This window comes from Anser brachyrhynchus (assembly GCF_964034855.1).
Source record: "Anser brachyrhynchus genome assembly, chromosome: 1".
Lineage (NCBI taxonomy): Eukaryota > Metazoa > Chordata > Aves > Anseriformes > Anatidae > Anser > Anser brachyrhynchus.
The window spans coordinates 94,991,874-95,013,371 of record NC_137694.1 but is presented as its reverse complement, the minus strand read 5'-3'; the positions used below and the strand labels follow the sequence as shown (position 1 = coordinate 95,013,371).

At 38.7% G+C, this 21,498-nt stretch overlaps 2 protein-coding genes across 2 annotated transcripts; one reads left to right on the top strand and one right to left on the bottom strand.

The window, feature by feature from the left end:
- RPL24 (ribosomal protein L24) lies at positions 1-3,299 on the bottom strand. Its single transcript, XM_080578721.1, has 6 exons — positions 3,216-3,299; positions 3,026-3,101; positions 2,152-2,262; positions 1,144-1,280; positions 674-737; positions 1-129 (listed from the first exon to the last, which is right to left on the bottom strand). Exons 1-6 carry the CDS (start codon positions 3,218-3,220, stop codon positions 49-51), a joined length of 474 nt encoding a protein of 157 aa, XP_080434847.1. The 5' UTR covers positions 3,221-3,299; the 3' UTR covers positions 1-48.
- A 48-nt stretch (positions 3,300-3,347) lies between these two features.
- Positions 3,348-21,189, top strand: CEP97 (centrosomal protein 97). Its single transcript, XM_080578585.1, has 11 exons — positions 3,348-3,485; positions 5,276-5,418; positions 6,752-6,910; positions 7,362-7,463; positions 8,052-8,165; positions 9,096-9,262; positions 10,501-10,665; positions 12,153-12,286; positions 12,803-13,559; positions 14,348-14,423; positions 15,159-21,189. Exons 1-11 carry the CDS (start codon positions 3,431-3,433, stop codon positions 15,870-15,872), a joined length of 2,586 nt encoding a protein of 861 aa, XP_080434711.1. The 5' UTR covers positions 3,348-3,430; the 3' UTR covers positions 15,873-21,189.
- Positions 21,190-21,498: the final 309 nt, after the last annotated feature.

Here is a 21,498-nt window from a genome sequence, read left to right as displayed (position 1 = left end):
TAGAAGTTGGTCAGGTGTTTTATTCAGCACAGCTAACAGTTTGGCAAGTTAACGCTTTCCACCAACACGGGGAGCAGAAACTTTGACTGGCTTCACGATCTTCTGCTTAGGCGCTGCCTTTGTTGGAGCCTGTAGAGAAACAGTACAACATGAGTGAGATGCAGTTTATCTGCATTCTTGAAAGGGTCCCTTTGTTACACTTAAGATTCTTTACAGAAATTAGGCAATTTAACTATCAGGTTAGATTTAGAGTTAACAGATTCTTACCAAACACTGTAAGCCTACAGTATGTATGATGCCAACATCTGGTATTACAACAAAAGTAGTAATGAAGCATATGGTAGCACTCATCAATATCTTGCTGCCAAGCTTCTAGTGTCACATCTAGGCAAGTTTTTAAGCTATTGGGCATCTCTGACATCTAATCAGAAAGTGGTTTTACTGTAACATTTACTCTTTCTGTAAAAAGCATTTTGTTCTATTCCGCTGTTCACACAGCTGTAACTCTTGTACAGAAGTTTGATCCGTGTGCTTCCAGATCCAAATAGGTGAGCAAATGCTTCTTCCAAACACAAATGAGAATTTTCAGTGAAGTGCAGGAAGAGTGCTGCGTTACAACACAGTATATTCCAAATAAATACTTCATGACTTCTGTCCACCTACTGCATCTTACCTTTGCAGCAGAAACAGCTGTTTTCTTGGTGGCCTGCTTAGCCTTCTTGGCTTCTTTTGCAGCCCTGTTAATTCACAGAAAAAGAGTGACGGTTAGTCATGCCTGCCATTCCCTGCTTCCTTGTTTCAACCACGCTAAGAGCTCCCCAAGATCAAGAAAGGAAAGCATTATTTCAGGTTTATCCTCTATATTCAGTACCTCTCGGAAGACTACCACGTAGACAACAGAACTGTGTGTGACAAAAGCAGTATCTTCACAGAGGGAGAGGGTAAGAAGAGACCCCTCTCTGCCGATACGAATTTTTGCTGAGATTACACAGTATTACCTCCAAATGTACTGATCCCCCTCACCCTCCTAATGCTTACAATACACAGAGCTCAGCTGGAGTTCAAGATCTTGTAGGCCTCTTGTAGTTGCATCAATAATCTTCAAAATGCCTGGGATAGCTCCAGTCATCCCTGCTTTCTCACCTAATAGCTTGTTCCCTCTGTGCCTTTCGTACTTCAGGCTTCTGATTTCTTTTAGCCATAATCTCAGCTAAAGATGCACCGGTAATAGCCCTCTGAAACTTAACAGCACGGCGGGTACGCTTCTTTTGTATCTCTTCCTAAAGTGACAGAATATGAAGACAGACAATTAGCATCACAAGACATGAAATAAACGGCTACAGACAATTACAGAAACAAGTTGCTGTTAAGCATGGAGCTATTACAGAATTGCTTATGTCCAAAATGAGGAATAAAATTATTCTGTACACAATTTCTTGATTTCCCAAGCAGACTAATAACCCATTGAGTATCATCTTTCTTTCTCTAAATGAACCGGTAGGTGTTAAGAGTCAATGCAAGCCTTTCTATCTGCTCTTCTGTTGTGCAAGTTTCAGCATGAGCACTGAAAATACCTCATCCTAACATGCCATATTTCTTCCATGCAATGACAGCTGCATAGCAAAGACATCCTACTAGTTACAACGCACAGTTTTCAAAAGAAGGTTTACATGAACAGTTCATCCACCCATTATCTCCCAAATCATCTGTCTGGAAATATGATTTACCAGATTATCAGCTCTCTACACTATCACCACTCTCAAAGTTTGCAAGTCCAAATAATTAAACAGTCCACTGATAAAACAGAATTGCCCATTTTATGTAAAGCTTTTTTAAACGAAAAATTTAAACATACACCACCCATACAATTATTACACAAATACTCCTGTTCTCATAAAGCCCTTGAAGATGTGATAAAATACACATATAGTGCTATTCCTGAAGTATTTACCTTCCAAGCATAAAACAATCTATATACATATATCTGCGTAAATACACCCACACTTTCACCATTATTGACCACTTTATTCTGGCCCTATGGGTCATGCTTCTGCTACCACCAGCATACTGAAGTTACCTCTATTCTAACAGACCTGTGACCACATTTTTTGGTGGAAAGCTTTAGAGGAGCGTTTGATGGTATATACTTACTGACTGCCCTTTCTTGTGCTTACGCCTGTACAGAACAGTCCAATTGATTTGACGGGGGTTTCTCTTGGAAAGGAATGCAGACTCGCATTTTGCATTCAAGAACTGGAAAACCTAGGGGGGGAGAAAAAGAGTAATTTGTGTAAGCTTTCTATTTAAGAGAAACTGTCATTTACATTGGAGTATCAAGTAATTATTTGATTCGGTGTATTTTAACAGTGATACTTTTGTATTGCTTTATACAGCTAACAATTCTAAATCTTAAAACACAATTTAAGAACTTGAATGTGTGAGAATTTATTCCATTGATTAAGCTATCTTATCCCATTGAAAGGATTTTTTTTTCAGGCCTTATTTAGTTTTCTCATAATAATACCTAACATTCTGATATTTATTCTCGTAACACAATAAACAGCTCAATTTTTCTGAGTAAAACTCACCCTAGTACTTGTGTGCACTGCATTCTAGGTACATGACACAGCCGTACCCCCTGTGACACTTTCCAAATGCCTGCTCTCAACTAACTATGTGCTTCCTGAACGCGTTAAGGGAAGCAGAGGCTGATGTAAGCAACGCTCCGAGACCAACACTCAATTCCTTTGTGCGTTGTTACCCTAGCCTTCTTACCTAGTGTAAATTATAAACAAAATTAGTGGATTAATTTATTATCTGTTTTATTTTAAGTCTATATAAGGTCTGAGGAGACCACCTGAAGGTTCAATGAGCCCAATCATTTAGCTGTCATTTCCCAGGAGATTCCGTACAAGACTACAGTACGAGGATGTTAACCCTTAGGATGTTAATTAGGAGCACCTTTTTAAGGCCAGGCCCACTACTGTAAGGGGTGCCCAGCCGCCCCCCGAGGCGCAGCGCTCACCTTGCCGTCGGTGCGGGCGTAGCGGCGGCCGTGCCCGGGGTATATCTTGTACCCGCTGAAGCTGCACAGCTCCACCCTGCAGGGGACACAAGAAGGGTTAGCGGGCCGCGAGGGCCGGCGGGGGGCGGTGGCCCCGCCATCGGATGGCGGCGGATGGGGGCCGCGGCCCGAGGCCGGCGGCGGCGCTTACTTCATGATGGCGGCGGCGGGCGGCGGCCGGGCGGAAGAGGACGCGGGGCCGGGCGGAACGGGCGGGGCGGCCGCGGGGCGGGGCGGGGCGGGGCGGTGCCTCCCGCGCAGGGCCCGGCGGGAGCTGCGGGCGGCCCGCGTCCCCCTCGGCCGTTGGCCCGGCGACGGCTGAGGCAGCGCTGACCGAGACAGCGCCGCGGCCCCTCGGCGCGGAGCATGGCGGCCACCGGAGCGGCACCGAGGCCCCAGCCCGCCCCGGCGGCCGGAGGGGGTGAGGGGGGCGCGGGGGGAAAGGGGCCTGGGGGTGGCGGCTGCTGGTGGCACGGCTCGGGGGGGCCGGCGTGAGAGGCACGGGGCGCGGTGAGTGTTGTCAGCGGCGCTGCTTGGCAGAGCGCCTCGTCTGGAGGCCGAGCGGTGCCCGTGACGGCTGGCAGCGTCCTGCGGGCTGCACGCGTCCTGCGCGCAGCTGGGCCTTGAAGGGCTGCGGGGGGCGAGGTTATCAAAATACAGCGTCCCTGCGAGCCCAGAGCACGCCCGTTAGGCTGAGGATGCTCTGCTGGAAGGTGCTTTTGAAAGAGGTAGCATCGTTTACTGAACAGCCAGTGCGAGATGAGCAAGCACTACAAGGGTCTATACATTTAAAACGCGTAGCAGGGAGTAAATGTGTGAAAATGACAATTAACAGGTGTCGCCAGAGGTACCCAGTAACTCAAGTTGCCTGTAGATAACAAGTGTTGTCCTTTTAACTCTATATTGTAACATTCCTGGTGCGCAACATTTTAATTATATTGTATCAATTAAACGCTATGCTGGGGTATTTACAATTTGCTCCTGCCCAAATGTCACCTGTTCTCTAGTATGGCTGTACGAATGGGTTCTTGGTTCTGGCAGTCCTTGGTTCTGACTTCTGGCTAGGTACCTTGCTGGGATATGAAACGTTTAGCTGATCAACACGCACACAAGTTGCAAAAACCTTTGGCAAGATTAAATACTTAAGATTAGGTTTTGCAGTAGCCAAACTGCTAAAATGAAGCATGTCTTGAAATATTTAATGGAGAGTTTTAAAAGAGGAGTTGAATCTTAAGTTTATTTCTTCCGTGAGGTTTAAGCACCCAACTTTTGACAACAGAGAGGTGTCAGTTTTGGTTTCACAGTTTGAGACCTCCTCTTTGAGTTTGTACCTAGCCTGCACTTTCAAAAAATGCTGTAGACTAATATTTTTGCTTTGAAATAGATCAAAAAGGGAAAAAGAGGAAACTGCAGACTTAAATTCAGTGGCCTAGCTTTTAGAGGACTTGTTTGTGATAAGGCTGTTGACCGTCAAGAGGAAATTTCACATAGATGGGTTAGGTGCCCTCATCTTCAGATACTGTAGCGGGATGTTTGATGGATCTGTCCAGAAAGAAGAGGTTTGTAGTTCCCTATCCTCATAGGGTTTCCCGTGTTCTGAGTGACTAGATGGTGGAGGCTGCTTACCGCTGTGTCAGACTCTCTCCCTTTTTTGCTTTCATTTATTTATTTTTCTTAGTGACAGTTGTTGCTGCTGCTATGTGTGGAGTGTGATCCTGCACGTGTATTTAGCATATTCTGGGTGTGTCTGTAAGCGGGAATTTAGGTAGAGAGCTCCTGCACTTAAGAAGTTATCAAGCTGCTCAAAACCTGAAAGCTTTGAGGAAATCCAAGTGTAGGTGTCTTTGAAATTTTGGGTTTTGAGGATCACACCTTTAAATATAGCTGCCTAAATTTCACTCTGCATCCCGCTTCAGAGAGTCTGAAGCTACTGACTTCCCAAAATTGCACCAGAGATCTTTACTGGAACAAGGAGTGGAATCCTCATCTTCCAATAACTGGATCAGTTTTTCCGATGTATTTAGCCTGAAGCATTTGCTTCAGTTCTAGGTAGAAAAGTTCATTTGTATGCATGAATTGGCTGCATGTGTTATAAAAACAGATCAGTTTGTCTTGGTTTGCACTTCCAGTACACGTTCTCATATATCAAGTGCTGAGTTTCATTGTTTTCTCTTTTTGTTTGATTTTTTTTTTCATTCTTTTTCCTCTAAGGTTTGGTACTTAACTGGTCAGGTCAAGGATTGCAAAAGTTGGGTCCAGCCTTACCCTGTGATGCTGATACTCACACTCTGATTCTGGACAAGAACCAGATAATTAAATTGGAGCACTTGGAGAAATGCAGGAATCTGATGCAGGTCAGTGTTATTTGAATTGAATTTGCTACAAAATAATGTTACTGAGATGCTAACTAAAGTATTTCTGCTTTAAGGCCACCTTATATAATTGAAGTAAGTCATCCGTTACTGTTTTCATGGAAAAATAAACATCAGCGAACTGAAATAGAAAGCTTTGTTTTCAGTGTAGCTCTGCAGGTGGTAGTAGGGAAGCTGTTTTGCTGGTTACTTAGGTAGCTAAAATTAAGCTAAATAAATCCTAGTGGGAGGGTGTTAACCTTTAGAAAGGTCACTGTGAACTCTGATTTTTTGATACTTTTTAGCTTTGGAATGCTTGATCTTTGTAACAACAACAACAAAAAAAAGCTTTGTAGTTTAAATAATAAAAAAAAGATAAACATGCAGACATACAGACAGGACTCTCCCTCTTTGGGTTTCAGAACTTTTCACAGAGGAAGAGTATTGGTAGCATTTACAGGAAGAAACAAGCCAGGTGGGTTAGGCTAACAATCAATTAGCAAATACACAAATGTTAAGTGGGAGAGATTTGTTGTCTTGTTAATGTATTGGGTCATGTAAGCCCTGATGTTGCTAGTGCCTATCCCTAACTTTAATATCCTCAGTTTTGAAACATTCCTTTTAGGTTCCTGGGGGTATTAGTGGTAACAGTGGTAAGCATGCTCATGACGCTTGCAAAAATCAGTGTGTTAATCCCCCTGAGACAAGGCTGTACAAGTCCATGTTAATCAGCACTGAAAGTGCCTCCAGATAGGCTTGAAGTCACCTCAGCAGCTTCTACAGCCAAACTAAACTGACACTGGAGATGTGGGTGTTATTGCTGCAGTAAACCCTCACCAGTCTGCCAACTTCATGGCTGTGTTATTAATGGGTATTTTTAATCTGGTTTTATCCTTTTAAAAGTTTGTGATTTTACAGTCCTGTTAGCACGGGACTTTTTTTTGAGACCAGTGAAATATATTTTGCCCTTTGCCATGGTGACAGTGTGATTTTATACCGGGAACATTGCAACAATTTGTACAATGATTTGGCAATTCTGATTTTAAAAGCTTATTTTCATATGAGACATTTCCTTATTTATTCTCTGCTTTTTATTAGCTGTTGTTAGGAGGAAGATTTCATCTAAGTTTGCAGGGTTGTGAAGATTGCTTTCTTTGATCAGTAATTTATTACCTGTCTCTTGTAGTTTCTTGTCTGTATTATTTGCTTTAAATTTGAATATATACATTAGAGTAGTTCCCGTTGGATTGGATTTTTAAGCACTAAAAATAAAAGCCTATTCTCTCTGTGCACTTTAATAGTTAAAATTGTTTCTTTTATTTGTGTTGATCTGCAGCTGTCTGTAGCCAACAATCGTTTGGTACGAATGATGGGTGTAGCAAAACTGACAAAGCTCCGTGTGCTAAACTTGCCTCATAATAGCATTGGGTATGTGGAAGGGCTGAAGGATTTGGTGCACCTGGAATGGCTAAACTTGTCAGGAAATAACCTTAAGGTAAAGTATTTAGCCTTTATACATTTTCCAGAATGTAATGTAGTAGAAATTTGGAAAATGCTGAAAAGGCAATCCTTAGAACGCTTCATTTCACTGCAAAGAAATGTTCGTTTCTGCTTCTGGTTTTAATGCGAACAAATGTTGAAGCTTTGTTATCCCCTGGTGTATGGAATGGAAGTAGACAACTTTTGGACAAGAATTGGCGAGTAGATAAATAGATGGTTTGAAATTAAAATTTAATGAGAATTGGGAGGTAGCCCCCAAAATAGGAAAAAAATTATCATCTTTAAAATTCAACTGGTAAAAAAACAACAACAACAACAAAAACACAGTTCTCATTTTGGCTTAGTTATTTGGTGTTGTTAGCTTCCAAAATAATTTCTATTTTTTGACATGTGTTTCTATTTCATGACTAAAAAAGTTATTGTAATTGACTCCTTTATTTTTGTAGGCCATTGAACAAATCAATTCCTGTGTATCTCTTCAGCATCTTGATTTGTCAGACAACAACATATCTCAATTGGGAGATCTCTCCAAGCTCTTGTCTCTGAAGGTAGATGTTGTTTTATCTCTGTTGTTCTTAAATTCTTTGCATGGAGAAATCTGCTTTGAAAACTTTTGCCTTTTAAAAGCATTCCTTATTCAAACATGCTAGCTCTTAAAGCAATTTAATTTAATCACTGTAACTTCTAGAGGGAAGAATGAAAGTTCTTGTTGTTTTCAGGTTGCAGAAACTGAGGTAGTGCTTCTGTAATTACTCTAATGATTTTGATCAAGATAATATGCTAAGATCTTTTTTATAGCACTCAGTTCTCTTGTCCTATGATGTGGATCAAGACAAAACATAGCGTTAATTCTTTCATCATGAACACCGCATAGAAGAAAATATTTTCAGCTACACTTCTTGTATTTGTGGCTCTACACTTAATTTCTGCGTTTCATGAGAAAATTTTGCTCTAAAATGTAAAAACAAGATTTCCCTCACTGGGATTAGCAAAAATGATTTTGAAGATGCCAGACAGCTTTTATAATGATTCTTTTGTTCAGTGTGTGTTCTAAACATATTATCTGGAGGAAAAAAAAAAAGTGTTTTTTTTTTTTAATCAAGCATGCATTTTAATACCGTATTTTTACTTTATAGACCTTGTTGCTGCATGGAAATATTATAACTTCACTTCGTACTGCCCCCGTTTGCCTACCTCAGAATCTGACTGTTTTTTCTTTGGCGGAAAATGAAATCAGAGATTTAAATGAGGTAGGATGTAGAAGATATCACCTTGTATTCAAGCAGAGTGGTAGGAAATAGCTGGGTAATTCTTTTGAGGATGTAAGTGAAATGGACTCTCAGCGTAGGTTATTTTGAAGAAGACAGGAACCTTTAATACTTTGTGTAATAACTACGCTTGCTCTAGCTGCACAAGTTGGGTAATACTTTATTAAGTTTGTCTTTAAAAGAAATTTTGCCTTTTTTATTTTATGTTTTTATATCGCTCAGGGATGTCAGAAGTATACTTTGAGGAGAAAAATCTCAAAGAACTTTCCATGATTGTCTGAAGGTTGAAAACTGAGCTGATAAAGTGCTGCAGATGGCTTCTGCAGCTGCTCATCTGCTCTGTTTAGATTATAGTCTTTTTATCTCTTATTCAAACACCATGTAAGAGAAATGAATATCCGGACTGTGATTTTTATCTTTATTGGGTTATTTTTGTTGTTTTTTTTTTTCATGTGTGGTGTTTTTGTTTCCTTATATAAGGAAAAAAAACCACATGTCAGTTAGACTTCCACATGGGAAGCAAAATCTTATTTGGTAATGCATTGCTCTCTTCTTCAAAATAGGACAGTGTTTCTCAGCTTTTCAGCTTGCTGTTGTTTTGTTGACATCTCTATACCTGCTGCAGTAAGCTGGAATACTATACCTTTTTTATATGTAAAGCCCAATTCCCAGATTTTAAGAGAAGCTAATGCTTCCGAAGGGCTATACTACTTACAGGAAGCTTAATGGGAAAATGGCAGGAGTTGATAAAAGGTCCTTTAAAAGATGTTCACATTTCACAAGCAAATGTGATTTTCAGTGTAATTGTAATTATGTTGTTTTGAGCAAGATGTATAGCTGTAACTAGGCAAATATGGTACATCCTCTAATCAGTTGATTCTCTCTAGTTGACAAATATCTTGTTTTCTCCAGGTTTCTTTCCTGGCTTCTCTTTCTCAACTGGAGCAGTTGTCAATAATGAACAATCCTTGTGTGATGGCCACACCTTCTATCCCTGGCTTTGACTACAGGCCGTATATTGTCAGCTGGTGTCTGAACCTTAAAGTTCTTGATGGATATGTAATTTCTCAGAAGGAAAGGTAACATCATGTTAATAAATCTCTAACATTATCAAATTAAGTTTTTTGTAAGCTGAAGTTCCATTTTTTACATAATAAAAAATGGGAAGGTGCTAATGATCTGAAATTGTCTAGCTAACAGCCATATGAGACACCAGCCAATTAACACTGGTTTTGCTAGTTTTTTTTGTCTCTTACACTAGCATTACTACATAAAATCACACCTTCAATTAAATAGAATTAAAAAGTTAAGGTTTGGTTTTGTTACTTAACTCACATCAGTACTTTTACAAAGCAAAACTGTGGTAGCAATTCATCGACAGTCTGTTATTCCTCTCAGGTTTACAGTCTTTGAGTTTGTAGAATGAGACAATTGGCAAATATTGAAGCCATTATCTTGGGAGAAGCTCAGACATGCCCTTTTATAAAGGGTCTGATTTGTATATATTTTTTTGTCAATTAGTTAAATATCATTTTGCTCACTTTTTTAACTGTATCACTGCGGTCATTATATCACTGTGGTGTCTGTATGACAGTGGAGATGTTTTCTTGAAGTTCTTGACGTCAGAATAGTCCAGCCATAAAAATATTCCCTGAAAATATCCTCATCATCAAGTATAACATGTTCCAGTTCAATACATTAAGACAGTCCAAGATATTACTGTTTTATTCCCGAGTTAGTAAAATAAAAAGCTGCCTTTTTGGTCAGAGGGAAACCACTCCTGTTTGTTTCACTGTATATTATGTATATTATGAGGTTCCCGAAGAGCTGCCTGTGACAATTCTAGATTTTTTTCATTATTGATGGGGTTTTCTGTATTACTGTATATGGATATATTATATTGAGTGCTCAGATTGAAGACCGTCATCAGTTTAACTGAGAAACAGATGGCAGTTGTTGGAGACCCTCAGCAAGATTTGCTCTCTGTGGCTATTCTGTGCATTTGTGGGATCTTTCCTCTTTCTGTTAAAGTTGCTGATAAATTCATTCACACAACTGTGTTTTCAGCGCTTAAAGAGTACACAGATAAAATAGAATGCACAGTGCTTGTCAGAGACATTTTCACTTCATCACTGTTTATGTGAGGAATACTTCACTTGTTTTTGTGGTAATGAAAATCCCAGTTCCTCTGGGCACTGCTCGAGTTCCAAGTCTTGGTTAGGTTTGTGGATTAGTTTGTAGAAGAACAGTACTCTAAGACAAGTCATGGGTTCTGTGCTGTGCATTAATGGTAACCATCTTCCCCCCTTCCTAATAGTTTAAAAGCAGAATGGCTCTACAGTCAAGGTAAAGGAAGATCATACCGACCTGGGCAGCATGTTCAGTTAGTCCAGTACTTGGCTACTGTTTGCCCTCTTATATCTACATATGGTCTCCAGACTGAAGAGGATGCCAAACTGGAAAAAATACTGAGTAAGCAAAGGTGAGGACTTCTTGTTTTTCTGTTGTTAGAGAATGCAATTAAGAACAAAATTGTATGTCTCATTATGTGTTAGATACAATAGCATTTCCTTTTAAGTGTTTTCAAAGCAGCAGTGAGGGCAGGAGATGGAAGAGTGGTGGAGGTACAGGATGAGCAGCAAGACAGCAGCAGGAGTGTTTTCCTGTTTGCTCGGTGCCCTAGAGACAGTCTGTGCTCTGTAGGACATTGAAAGTGGTTTGTGTTAGGACTGTGATTAAAATAGGCTACCTACTCAGATCTTTGTTACAGAGAAAGCGAGGCAGTCTTCAAAAAGGAGCAGACTTTTAACTCTTGTTCTAATTGTAAATAAAGACTATTGTAGTACATGAGTGAACTAGCCTCTTTTTTTTTTATTGTTAGTGTGTTTTAAGGTTGTCCTTTGAGGGGTACTATTCCTGGTGATGCTCTTGACAGCCTCTGTATCTGGCACCTTGGGTCTGTCATCAGAGGCCACTATAGGTCCTGCTGGTTCTGCAAGCAGGAGTTATTTTGCTAGGGACTGTGCAAGTAGGTGTAGAGAGTTACAGTCATGCACTTTGCTCCTGTGAGAAGGTGAATTAATTGGGATTAAAACCCAGAATACTGAAGAATACAGGCATACCTATTTGCCAGGACTACTACTGACAATTTTTTTTTTTGCCAAAAGATTAGAGTGGAAGAGTCAGGGGAGCAAGCTAAATAAGTCATATAATATGGGTAGAAAGCTGTATAAGGAGAACTGCAGTATTTCATCCAAAAGGGCTGGAAACTTGGGAGCATCTGGAAGGAATTGCTTTGTCAATATAGATTGGTCTGCAGTTTCCTCCTGAAGATATGTAGGGGCCATTTCAGAGGAGAAATGTATACACGCATTATTTTTAACGCTGGTTGACTTTCTGATGTCTACCTCATGGTCTTTGAATTTAGCTGCACTGAAATAACGTTTGTGTTTTCTCAGATGGTAAAGGATGATTATATGTTTGTGGAAACACTGTTATTTGATTTTTGTATTAGGGTACAGGGATACCTTGATACAGGGATACAGGGATTTCTTGACTTAGTCATTTGCAAACATAAAAAAGACCCCCTCCATTCCTCAAATTCTTTGCACGTACAAACATAGCATGTCCTGCAGCAGACACTTAAAGTATCTCCATACCTTGTTTGTGTGTAGAGATACTTGGTGGTTTTTTTCAGTCGATAGTCAGAATTGCATGCTGTTTTTTGTTTGTTTGTTGTAAGTAACAAAGAGGCAGAAGGAAGGGGAACAGAAGCAGCCAGTGCAAACCCTGGCTTTGTGAGTAGTCCTGTTGATGTCTAGTAGGTGTAGGAATCTGTATAACTAGCCTCTTGTTTTAGAATGGTTTGATTGCTTATTTCCTTTCAAGTAGTTGATAACTTTTTAGATGCTTTCTGTATCAAAAAAAAGTTAAAAAGAAACATAAAATCTGTTGGAACTCTGTGTTTAGGCTCCACCAGAGGCAGCTGATGAATCAAAACCAAAATGAAGGACCACCTACATCTCCCACTCGCAACAAAACACTACCAGTTACTTACGAACAGAGCAGTCCAGCACAGCCACCACAGATAGTTCTTGAAAGTGGTAAGATGTAAATCTGCACCTCTGATCTAACCGGTAGAAATAAATGTTTTTTTGACCACAGATAGCTTTCCGGAGAGAATTTTGGAACAAGGCCCTGCTATTAGTTTATTCTATTATTTTTTTGAGATTTTCAACTGAAGCTATAGGTTGTTCTCTAAAAATACATTCTGTGGTTATTCATGTCTTGAAATGCTAGTAAGATGGCTAGGTGAAAAACACAATCCAGTAAATGAAAATGTTATTACTTCGGCTGTTCCATCTGATCAAAGTGTAACTGCTCCATGGGACGGCAGTTTGTGCAGCTCACTCTGCTCAGTATCTGTGAGGTTCATGGATGTTGCTGAGGTGAATAGTTACTATCATTATTGTTATGTAAAAGTAATGCTTGTCATGATTTAGCATTTTGGATTTTACACACCCAGTTTCTAACTATGTAAAATAAAATATAAATCCCTATAAATTAAGCTATGTTATTGAAGTACTATGACTTCTGAATATATCTTTCTACATATCTAGAACGTGTCATCCAGAAGAATTCTTGGGTTGGACCAAGTGCGAACGATGATCATTCCTATGCAGTCAAGAACACTTTTCTTCTTGAAAGAGATTGTCACAAGGAGCTATACCTCGAAGATATACAGACTGATGAAGACAAACTCAACAGCAGCCTGTTATCGTCAGAGTCTACTTTCATGCCAGTTGCTTCAGGATTGTCTCCGGTGTCTCCTACTTCAGACCTGAAGTTACATGGGATCAGTTTGGGCTTAGAAGATGATGATAGTACAGTTATTGAATTTGTGAAAGGTGTTAATAGAGAAGAAACAGCTAACAAGGACAAAAAACCTTCGTGGGTTACAAGAGAGCACTCTAACGAAGTGGCGGGAAGCGTGGAAACTCAAGAGAATATCATAGAGAATGTGCAGGTACCATCTCCTGATCCAGTAACAGATAACCACGCTGACGCTAGCAACTCTTTGGCATCCTCTGAAGACCAAGTTCTGCACGGTCAGCCCAGCACCTCAGTAGGTGCTGAATCAGGAGTTACAACTCTCTGTCCTGACCAGACAGCAGGAGAAAAATCAGGTTCTTTACCTGCTGTCGATGAAAGTGCAGCTGAACTGCAAAGAATGACTAAAGCAGCTACTAAGCTTCAAGCCTGCTGGAGGGGATTTTACACAAGGAACTTTCATCCCCGAGCCAAGGAAGTGCGATATGAAATTCGCCTAAGCAGAATGCAAGAGCATATCATTTGCTTAACAAATGAAATACAAATGTAAGTTGAGATCATGCTGTCGGTATTCATATCTGAATGAATATAAACGTTGCCCCAGGATATTTCAGAAGAGGTATAAATGGGTCTTGATCTAACTATTCACAGTAGAACTAGTAGCACTAGTAATATAAAACAATGGCGACAGTTAAGGAACATTTCTTGTAAGACGTACGTGGTTATGCACATAGCTTTTCATCCTCTCAAAGTGCCCTCTATGAATGGGTTGGGTTAGAATCAACTTTTTCAACTCCTTTATTGCCCAGACTTGCATGTTTTGCTGCACAATCAAAGTAGCAACTGTAAAGAATGTTTTTTTTTTTGACTTGTCTTCTGGCAATTACAAAGTTTCTTTGTTAAGTGTCCATATACAGTCATTTCTCTGTCAATGGTTGGAAGAAGGATTCTCCCTCTGTCTTGCGTGATATGATTATAAATGTGATTGAGTTTTTTGATCATATGGATCCATGTTTCAAGGAGATCATTGCCAAAGTTTTTAAATTTGTAAGATATAAATTATATATAAATAAAGCTCTTAAAGTATTAGTGAGTCAATAAATATGCTACAGCAAAAAGGAAGTAAAATCTTAATGTAACTTTGAGAAAGAAATGTATGCTGGAAATTCAGCAACTGGATATTGATGACAAGCCAGACTGCAATAACATCTCTAAAGTTGGGCTATGTATTTTTCAACAGTTCTGTCTTATAACTAGGCATTTCTGTGCATTCTTGTTGATCTTGTTTACTGAATGTTATTTATCTAAATAACTTTGGATGTATGTTCTTGCAGGCTTAGAAAAGAAAGAGAGGAAGATAAGATTCAAAGGCTTGTACAGGAAGAAGCTGTCAGATTTCTTTGGAACCAGGTAAATGGCTTTAGTCCACTTATTTTTTTGCTTACATAAGGATTGAGAAGGTATTATTTCATGCTGGAGATCCCGAAGAGACAGAGAATATGGTTCGTTCTTCCAGTTATGGCTTATGAGAATCTAATTGACGTGTTCTTGGCTATACTAGTGTTCTGGGGATAAGTAATATTCAGAAGTCTTAACACAACACAATAAATTGGCTTTGCAACTAAACGCTAAAATACAACTTGGTATGAGAAGAAGGAGAAAATGGAAGGAAAACTAAGCATTGTAGACTTGAAGAACGATGTGTCTGCTAGATGCTCAGGGCAAATAAAATAGTGTCAAGCTGTGTCACTTCTGAGCAACTAATTTCTAAAGTAGATGAGTTATTAATACATCTCTTAATAAGCTAGTCTTTAAAAACTGATTGACTATTTTCTTAAAAATGGGTTATTTCTTAAAGGTTCCCTCTCCTTCTCTTTTTAAGACCAGATTCCTTTTTCTTCAGGAAACTAAATTCTTCTTTACTTGAAACAGAAGGCTTGTGTGCTCTGTTGTGTTGGGCATCTAGTTTAAAAGTTATTAACAGTGGGAAGAATATATTGTCCCAAAAATATAGTGACATGTTTGTCAGTTCACTTGACCTTAAATTTTATACAAGTATTTTGTTGCAGATTGCGAAATATACTCTAGAGACCAAAGTACTTTTTAAATTGCATTTTATAACAAAATTCTCTTTATACTTTACAGGTTAAATCCCTTCAACAATGGCAGCTTACTGTTACACAAAATGTAGGTGCCACTTGGCAACCTGGGATCCCTTCAGCCAGTAATTCCTGTCCATCTGAACCATCTGTTCGAGCATCCACTCTTGAGCAAGAAACCCCACCAGATGTTAGTTCTGCTTGGTTAGTTCCAGCTAGTGATGTTCTTCAGGAAAAGTCTTGGTTACAGTTCCCGGATTCTGGTTTTCATTCTTCTATGGCTGATCAGACTCATGCTGACTTGTGTAGCTCTGAAAAGAGTTTGACAGAAGGAACTGAGGGTTCTCTTTCGGTGGAAACTGTCAAACGATGTGGCAATAATAATTCAGAATATTCTTCAGATGTAGAGGAGGGCCATGGGGAATGTGGACAAAGTAGAGAGAGCTCTAATAACGAGCACGACAACAGGCTTCTACAACAGTATTTGAAATCTGTTCAGCAGCTGGAAGAGTCTGATGAAGGGACAAATTGCAATGATGAAACAGAGGGTAGCTGGCCACAAATTGCTGTTTCAGCAGAGAGCCAAGATTCTTCATCTGACATGCTCTCTGTAGATCTCCCTCAAAGTACATCTTCACCGGCACGAAGTGAAGTGAGTCAGACACCAGAAAGCTGCAAGCTGAATTCAGGAATAGGTGAAGGGAAGCAAACAGACTGTGATTCTTCATTTCAGATGCTGCATGTTGGGATAGCTGTATAGTAGGATCAGTTCCACTAAGGACCAGGGATTCGATTTCAGTTTCCTTTCTTTTTCTTTTTTTCATGTATACAAAACTTATTTTTCATGTGTGCTTAGGTTTGTGGGGTTTTTTTTGGACTCATGTTAACAATGTTTTAATGGCATTTTACTAATGTTGCTGAGGACTGATGTGAACCGTGCTAACATGAAATCACCAAAGTTCTCAGTGACTATCATTATGCACTTTATTTTCAACCACGTAACTGATATCCTAGTAACTTGCTTCCTTGAAATTAATTCTGAAGATTGGGGAGCAGAGGAGAGAGTTTACTGTGAATTCACTACAGTGAATGTGTTAGTAAGTCTTTTTTTATTTTTATTTTTCTAGAAAACAGGACCAAGTCCTTACTTCACAAAAAGAAAGAAACAGTATGGAAAGAAACAGTTAACACAGGCAATGTGTGTGCATTTGTGGATTAAATCTGATGGGAAAGATGAAAGCAGTTGCGTTTGACTTTAACAAGAGTAATTTAGTCAGGGTTTCAAATACTCATTCCATGAAACCAGTGTCCAAGTCAGTGACTTCTTTTTGTCTTCTACTTGAAGTTCCTGGCTTGGAATCTGATCAGTTACATGGATTCTGAAACAAGGACTTAAAGGAGTCAGACCTTAGGAAACTTCAAACAAACTTTGGCCTTTGTTTTCCCTGAGGTTGAATTTCCCTGTTCATTCTCAGGTAAGACGCAAAGTGGAACCAGTAGCAGCCTTTACTAAATAAGAGTTTCAAAAGGGCATGTGTCTGGGAACATGGTTTCCAAGACTACACTGCTGGCTTACAGCAGCTGACTCGATGACATGTTTTGCCTCCACGAGGCTGCTAATGTCATTTTGGGATTCAGATCTGCATGGCTTTCTAGACATGTATTTGATCACAGCTCCTACCTACAGGTGTAAATATTAAAAGCAAATGTCATGACTTAAAACTATTTTTTGAGTTCTCTTGGTGTTTTTGTTCTTGTTTGTTTTGCTTTGTTTTTCTGCAAGCAATAGGACTTGTATTTTGCCCAAGCCCATTTAATTTATATTTTTTATTTTTTGATGGAAAAGATCAGGCTTCTCAGTATACAGCAAAAGTGTGAAGGGAAATTTCATCTGCCAAGCAATTTGTAACGGATGCTAGTAAAATAAAAATTGACATGACTTCTAGGGGTATGTTAGGTTTGCTAATACTGTGTTTTGCATTGTGCAAGAAAAATCAAGTGTTTCAACAGTTTGCTGATGTTAATTTCTCTGAGATCAATCGTGCCAATCGTACAAGTACAGATACAAACATGTTTGCGTATAACAACACTTTGAATCCACAGATGAACTTTTGGTGCTACTGTGTCCTTGAAATCAACTAGTGCTGTTCTAAAGTGACTCTTCTGGCCATGTTACGATATCATAATTTAATTTTTGTAAAAGCTTTGGTTGCTTGTCTATTTTAGGTTCTGAGCTGAAGTTTACCCCTACTCAGGAGTTTGGCATGAGGCCAGTATCCACTTGAGGCCTCAAAATAGCCTTTATTTAGAACGTAAATGGTGTATTGGAGTTCTACCAGCCATCAGCCCTGTGGTGCAGTTCACCTTGGAAGAATAAAGCTTGCCTCTGCATATAGAGTAGCCATCATCTTTGTGGTTTTTTATTTTATTTCCCAGAAGTTCTAGGGCACTAACTTCTCAAGATAGCTGTCGTTGCAGTCTGGGTGACAATTGACTGCATTGCATACATGACAGCATTAAAAAAAAAAAAGTGGTATATTCTTAAATTGCAGTTTTTCTAAGTTGATCTAGTTAACAGCATATTAGTGGCATAACCATATTCATAACTAGATCTTAGGACATACGTGCTTGGGTACTGAAAGTGCTGTAGGTACGTGAATGTATCACAGCATCTAATTAGCTGTGTGAAGTAACGTATAGGCTCCTGGCCATAACCTTGTCCTTGGAAGGTTCTCAAGATGCATTTGAATCTCCCATGCTTGGAGATCTCTTCATTTCATAGGATTTAGCTCCTTGACCATCAGTCTGTTACAAAGATGCCATACAAGCCTTTAAAGATCTCATTATAACCTTTTTTTTTTTGAGAGAAATTATTTCTGTCTGTGAAACAATTTTTGAACTGTGGGTTTTGAAGGCAGTGGCTAGGCATAAAGAACAAGCTCCCTTTTGTGGCAGGGTGCTGGATTAGCATATGCAAGAGCTGGGAAAAGCTAGACCACTGTTGGATGAAAATGTTTCACTCTACTGAAGATACTGATGGGCGATAAATATTCTGCTACTTTGTATTAGTGTCACTTTCTCTGCAGCATTAGAGGAGGAACAACTTCAATTTTGCAAGTGTTGAAGGATGCAAACTTGGTGAAACTAATATTTCATGGAAAACCTAGAATTTCTTGACATGTTCTCTATTATTAGGGCTTACAAATGCAAGAAGATTAATTTTAACTAATGCTTAGGTCAGCCATTGGCTTTTTTTAACTTGTAACCTCTATATCCAAAATCAGCTTTTTGAAGAGATAGCAAAATGTGTGCCAACATATAATCATATTTGTCTTACTCTTGAGGAAGCTTTGAAATATCAGAGACTTGTTCTGATAAGTATATTTCTTATGTATAAGATCAGTTGACTAAATGTACATAAATCAAAGAAAGAAGTTTTGGGTCAGTATTTATGGAGTTAAAAGTAATGTTTACATGCCTAAAATATTTTCATCCTGGCCATTCCAATACATACAGGGAAAGACATAACAAGGGGTACAGTGGAAAAATAAGTAATCAAATTTGATGTGTACTTAAAAATGGCTTCTTGAAATCCATTTTGTGCTCTCAGAGAATCAGTATATGGAAATGCAGTAGTTTAATATATAGTTTACATTTACTCTTTTTTGTCTATGTAAGTTATCTTCATGTATGTATGTAGTATTTTTCCATGGATAGCAATGTACAGTTCCCTTTGGACATGATGGAGATTTCATAAAAGAATCAGAAGGCCTGATATATGAAAATCCCTGTCTGAAATTTTCCTGTGTTAATATTGTATGTCTTTCAGCATTTGGCTTTTGCAAGGCTTCACATTCAACAGAAGAATGTACTTTGTAGAAGGAAAGCTTGTGTGTCTGCCGTGGGCTGACTGACCCTCCAGTGCTGATGGAAGAGATTAGTAATGGTTACTTGTCAGGCAATGTCTGCTGTGCTGTGAGTACAGTTTAAGTGCTTCATTAACTTGCTTTGTAAAGATCGGCTAAATGTAGCTCAGACTGACTGTTCAGAATGATAAACTGACACAACTGATTTTTGTCCTTAATGAAGTAGTTGGCACATACAAACCTCCCTCAGTCTGTGGCAGACATGACTCTTTTACCTGCTCTCTTGAAGGTGGGCACAAGGAGGAAGCTGGAAGTGCATTTATATTTGACTTCAGGTTGAATCTTTATTGATGGTAACATCAACTCTCTTACGATTATTTCAGGTTTCTACCAAGTATGTTTATAGCTTACAGATATTTCAATCTTCCATGTAATGAAGAATGCAATTTTTCTACTGTATGTAATATTTGATAGATACTGTTTAGATGGTAGTTTGACAAGTAGAACATTAATGAAGAATATTAATGAAGCAGGCATGCTCACATTTTATATTTCAAATTTGTGTTTAAGGTATTTGGATTGTATTGATTTCTCTGTATGTTAAATAACTTCTCAGATAAAAAACACAAGGCGATGCTTCGTTAATGAAAGTAGGTAAACTTCCGTTTCTGCCTTCTTCCATGAAACATGCTCTGATGGTCACAGCTCTGTTCTTCAAACCTCTCACTTAACATTTAGCTACTGAATGAATGCAGTGACTAACATTTTATTGTGATGACTATTCCTGTGTGGTGCTATTTTGTAAACAACATAAGCATGTGTTGCAAGGATGGGATATTCAGAAGGTTCTGAATGCCGGCTTGATTCTGCTTTTGTTTACTTAAAAGAAGCAGGGTCATAATTACCTTGAGTGCTTGTGAACTGGCTGTCTAAATCAGGATTTATCATATTTACATCTTCAGAAGTGTTCTTATACCACAAAGCAAGAAGCAATTAAGATTCCAAATCTGCTGTTGCTTCTAGAACACAAATATCTTAAAGCAAATACTTGAGAAAGTCTTTGCTAAACTAAATTGTGGAAGTCTAGCAGTTTGTTTATGTTTAAGTTCCTTAAACAACCACAGACTCTACTACTTGCATGCAGCAATTAAAATAATGCACTTAGCAGCCAGTCTGTCTGTATATACAATTTTTTCCCCCGAATAATGTTGTATGTTAATTGAACTTGCAAATTGTTTTTTTATGAATTTGTAAATATTGTCTGAAGGATTCCAAGTTTAGTTTCTACTTGTAACAGGTTGTTTGAACAAAAGTAGAAGATACATTCCTTTGAGACTACTTGGGTACTTTTTACTGGATTTGAAGCTATAGTGCATCTCTCACACATAACTTTTTCCTGAGATGATAGAATTGTAGCATTTAGTGGGGACTCACTGAATGGCGAGTTAAATTGGTCACTCACTAAAATGTTAAATTGTTCAGTTCCCCCTACTTTTAGCTAGTGGAAGAGAGACTTTATTTTCCCTTGTTGTATTAACTTTTTTCTTTTTATTTTGAGGACTGTGCCACCCAAATAAGCAAACATCAAGTGTTCTTGAAGTCCCTCAGAAAGTCTCCTTTTGTAGTTACAGGATCTTGTTTTTCCCAGTTTGGCTTACTAGGATAAGTTACTGGAGGGAAAAAAAAAAATTGCTTTCTATATGCCTGCCAAAAAGTCAGGACCTTTTCTGCCTATTTTTAAAATGTTTTCATTGTTTCAGTAATGGAAAAAAAGCACAAGATCCTTGATGGTTATGGAAAACCATAAAACAGTATTCATCAAGAAAGGTGCTTTATCTCTTGGAAAGTGCCACACCAAATGTTATTGTATGAATTAGGAGCTCTCAATAAGAAACTCCTTTTATGGCTTCATTACATTTATAAGTAGAAGGGCCAAATTCACTTGTAGCATAATTCTCCTGAACTAAGTTTTGTTGAGTCTTTCACCAGTAGTATTCTACCTCTAAACTAGAATCTGGAAAAAAAAGAACAATTAGGCATTGATTTGTCTTTCTATTTCTCACCATTTTCTGTGAAGAACGGTGGGTAGTTAAATTGGTACAGTTAATGTTTTCTATAAGTGTTTAAATTTCTGAACTTATTGTTTCTTATATATTTTGTTTGTACCTATGAGTTTTGACTTAAATAAATTATTTGTATGTTTACTGAAAATGTTAATTCGTACTATATCCTGACTCATACATCTCTTAGTCGTGTTACAATTGGAGGCCTCTTTTGGAGACTGTTTAGAAATACAAAGTAATGATGACAAGGTAAGCATTAGTACTTGTGACTGGGTACAGCTGAGGCATGTAGTGGCCCAATGTGCTGAAAACAGTGAGCGTGAGGTAGGGTACTTTGAATTTATACCCAATTTGCTAGTAGATGTCACTGAGATTGGGATTCATTACTTGCAGTCCTTTATTTCTCTTTCACGTTAAAATTCCTACTGTCTTCGAATTAAAAGATGTGGCAGTATTC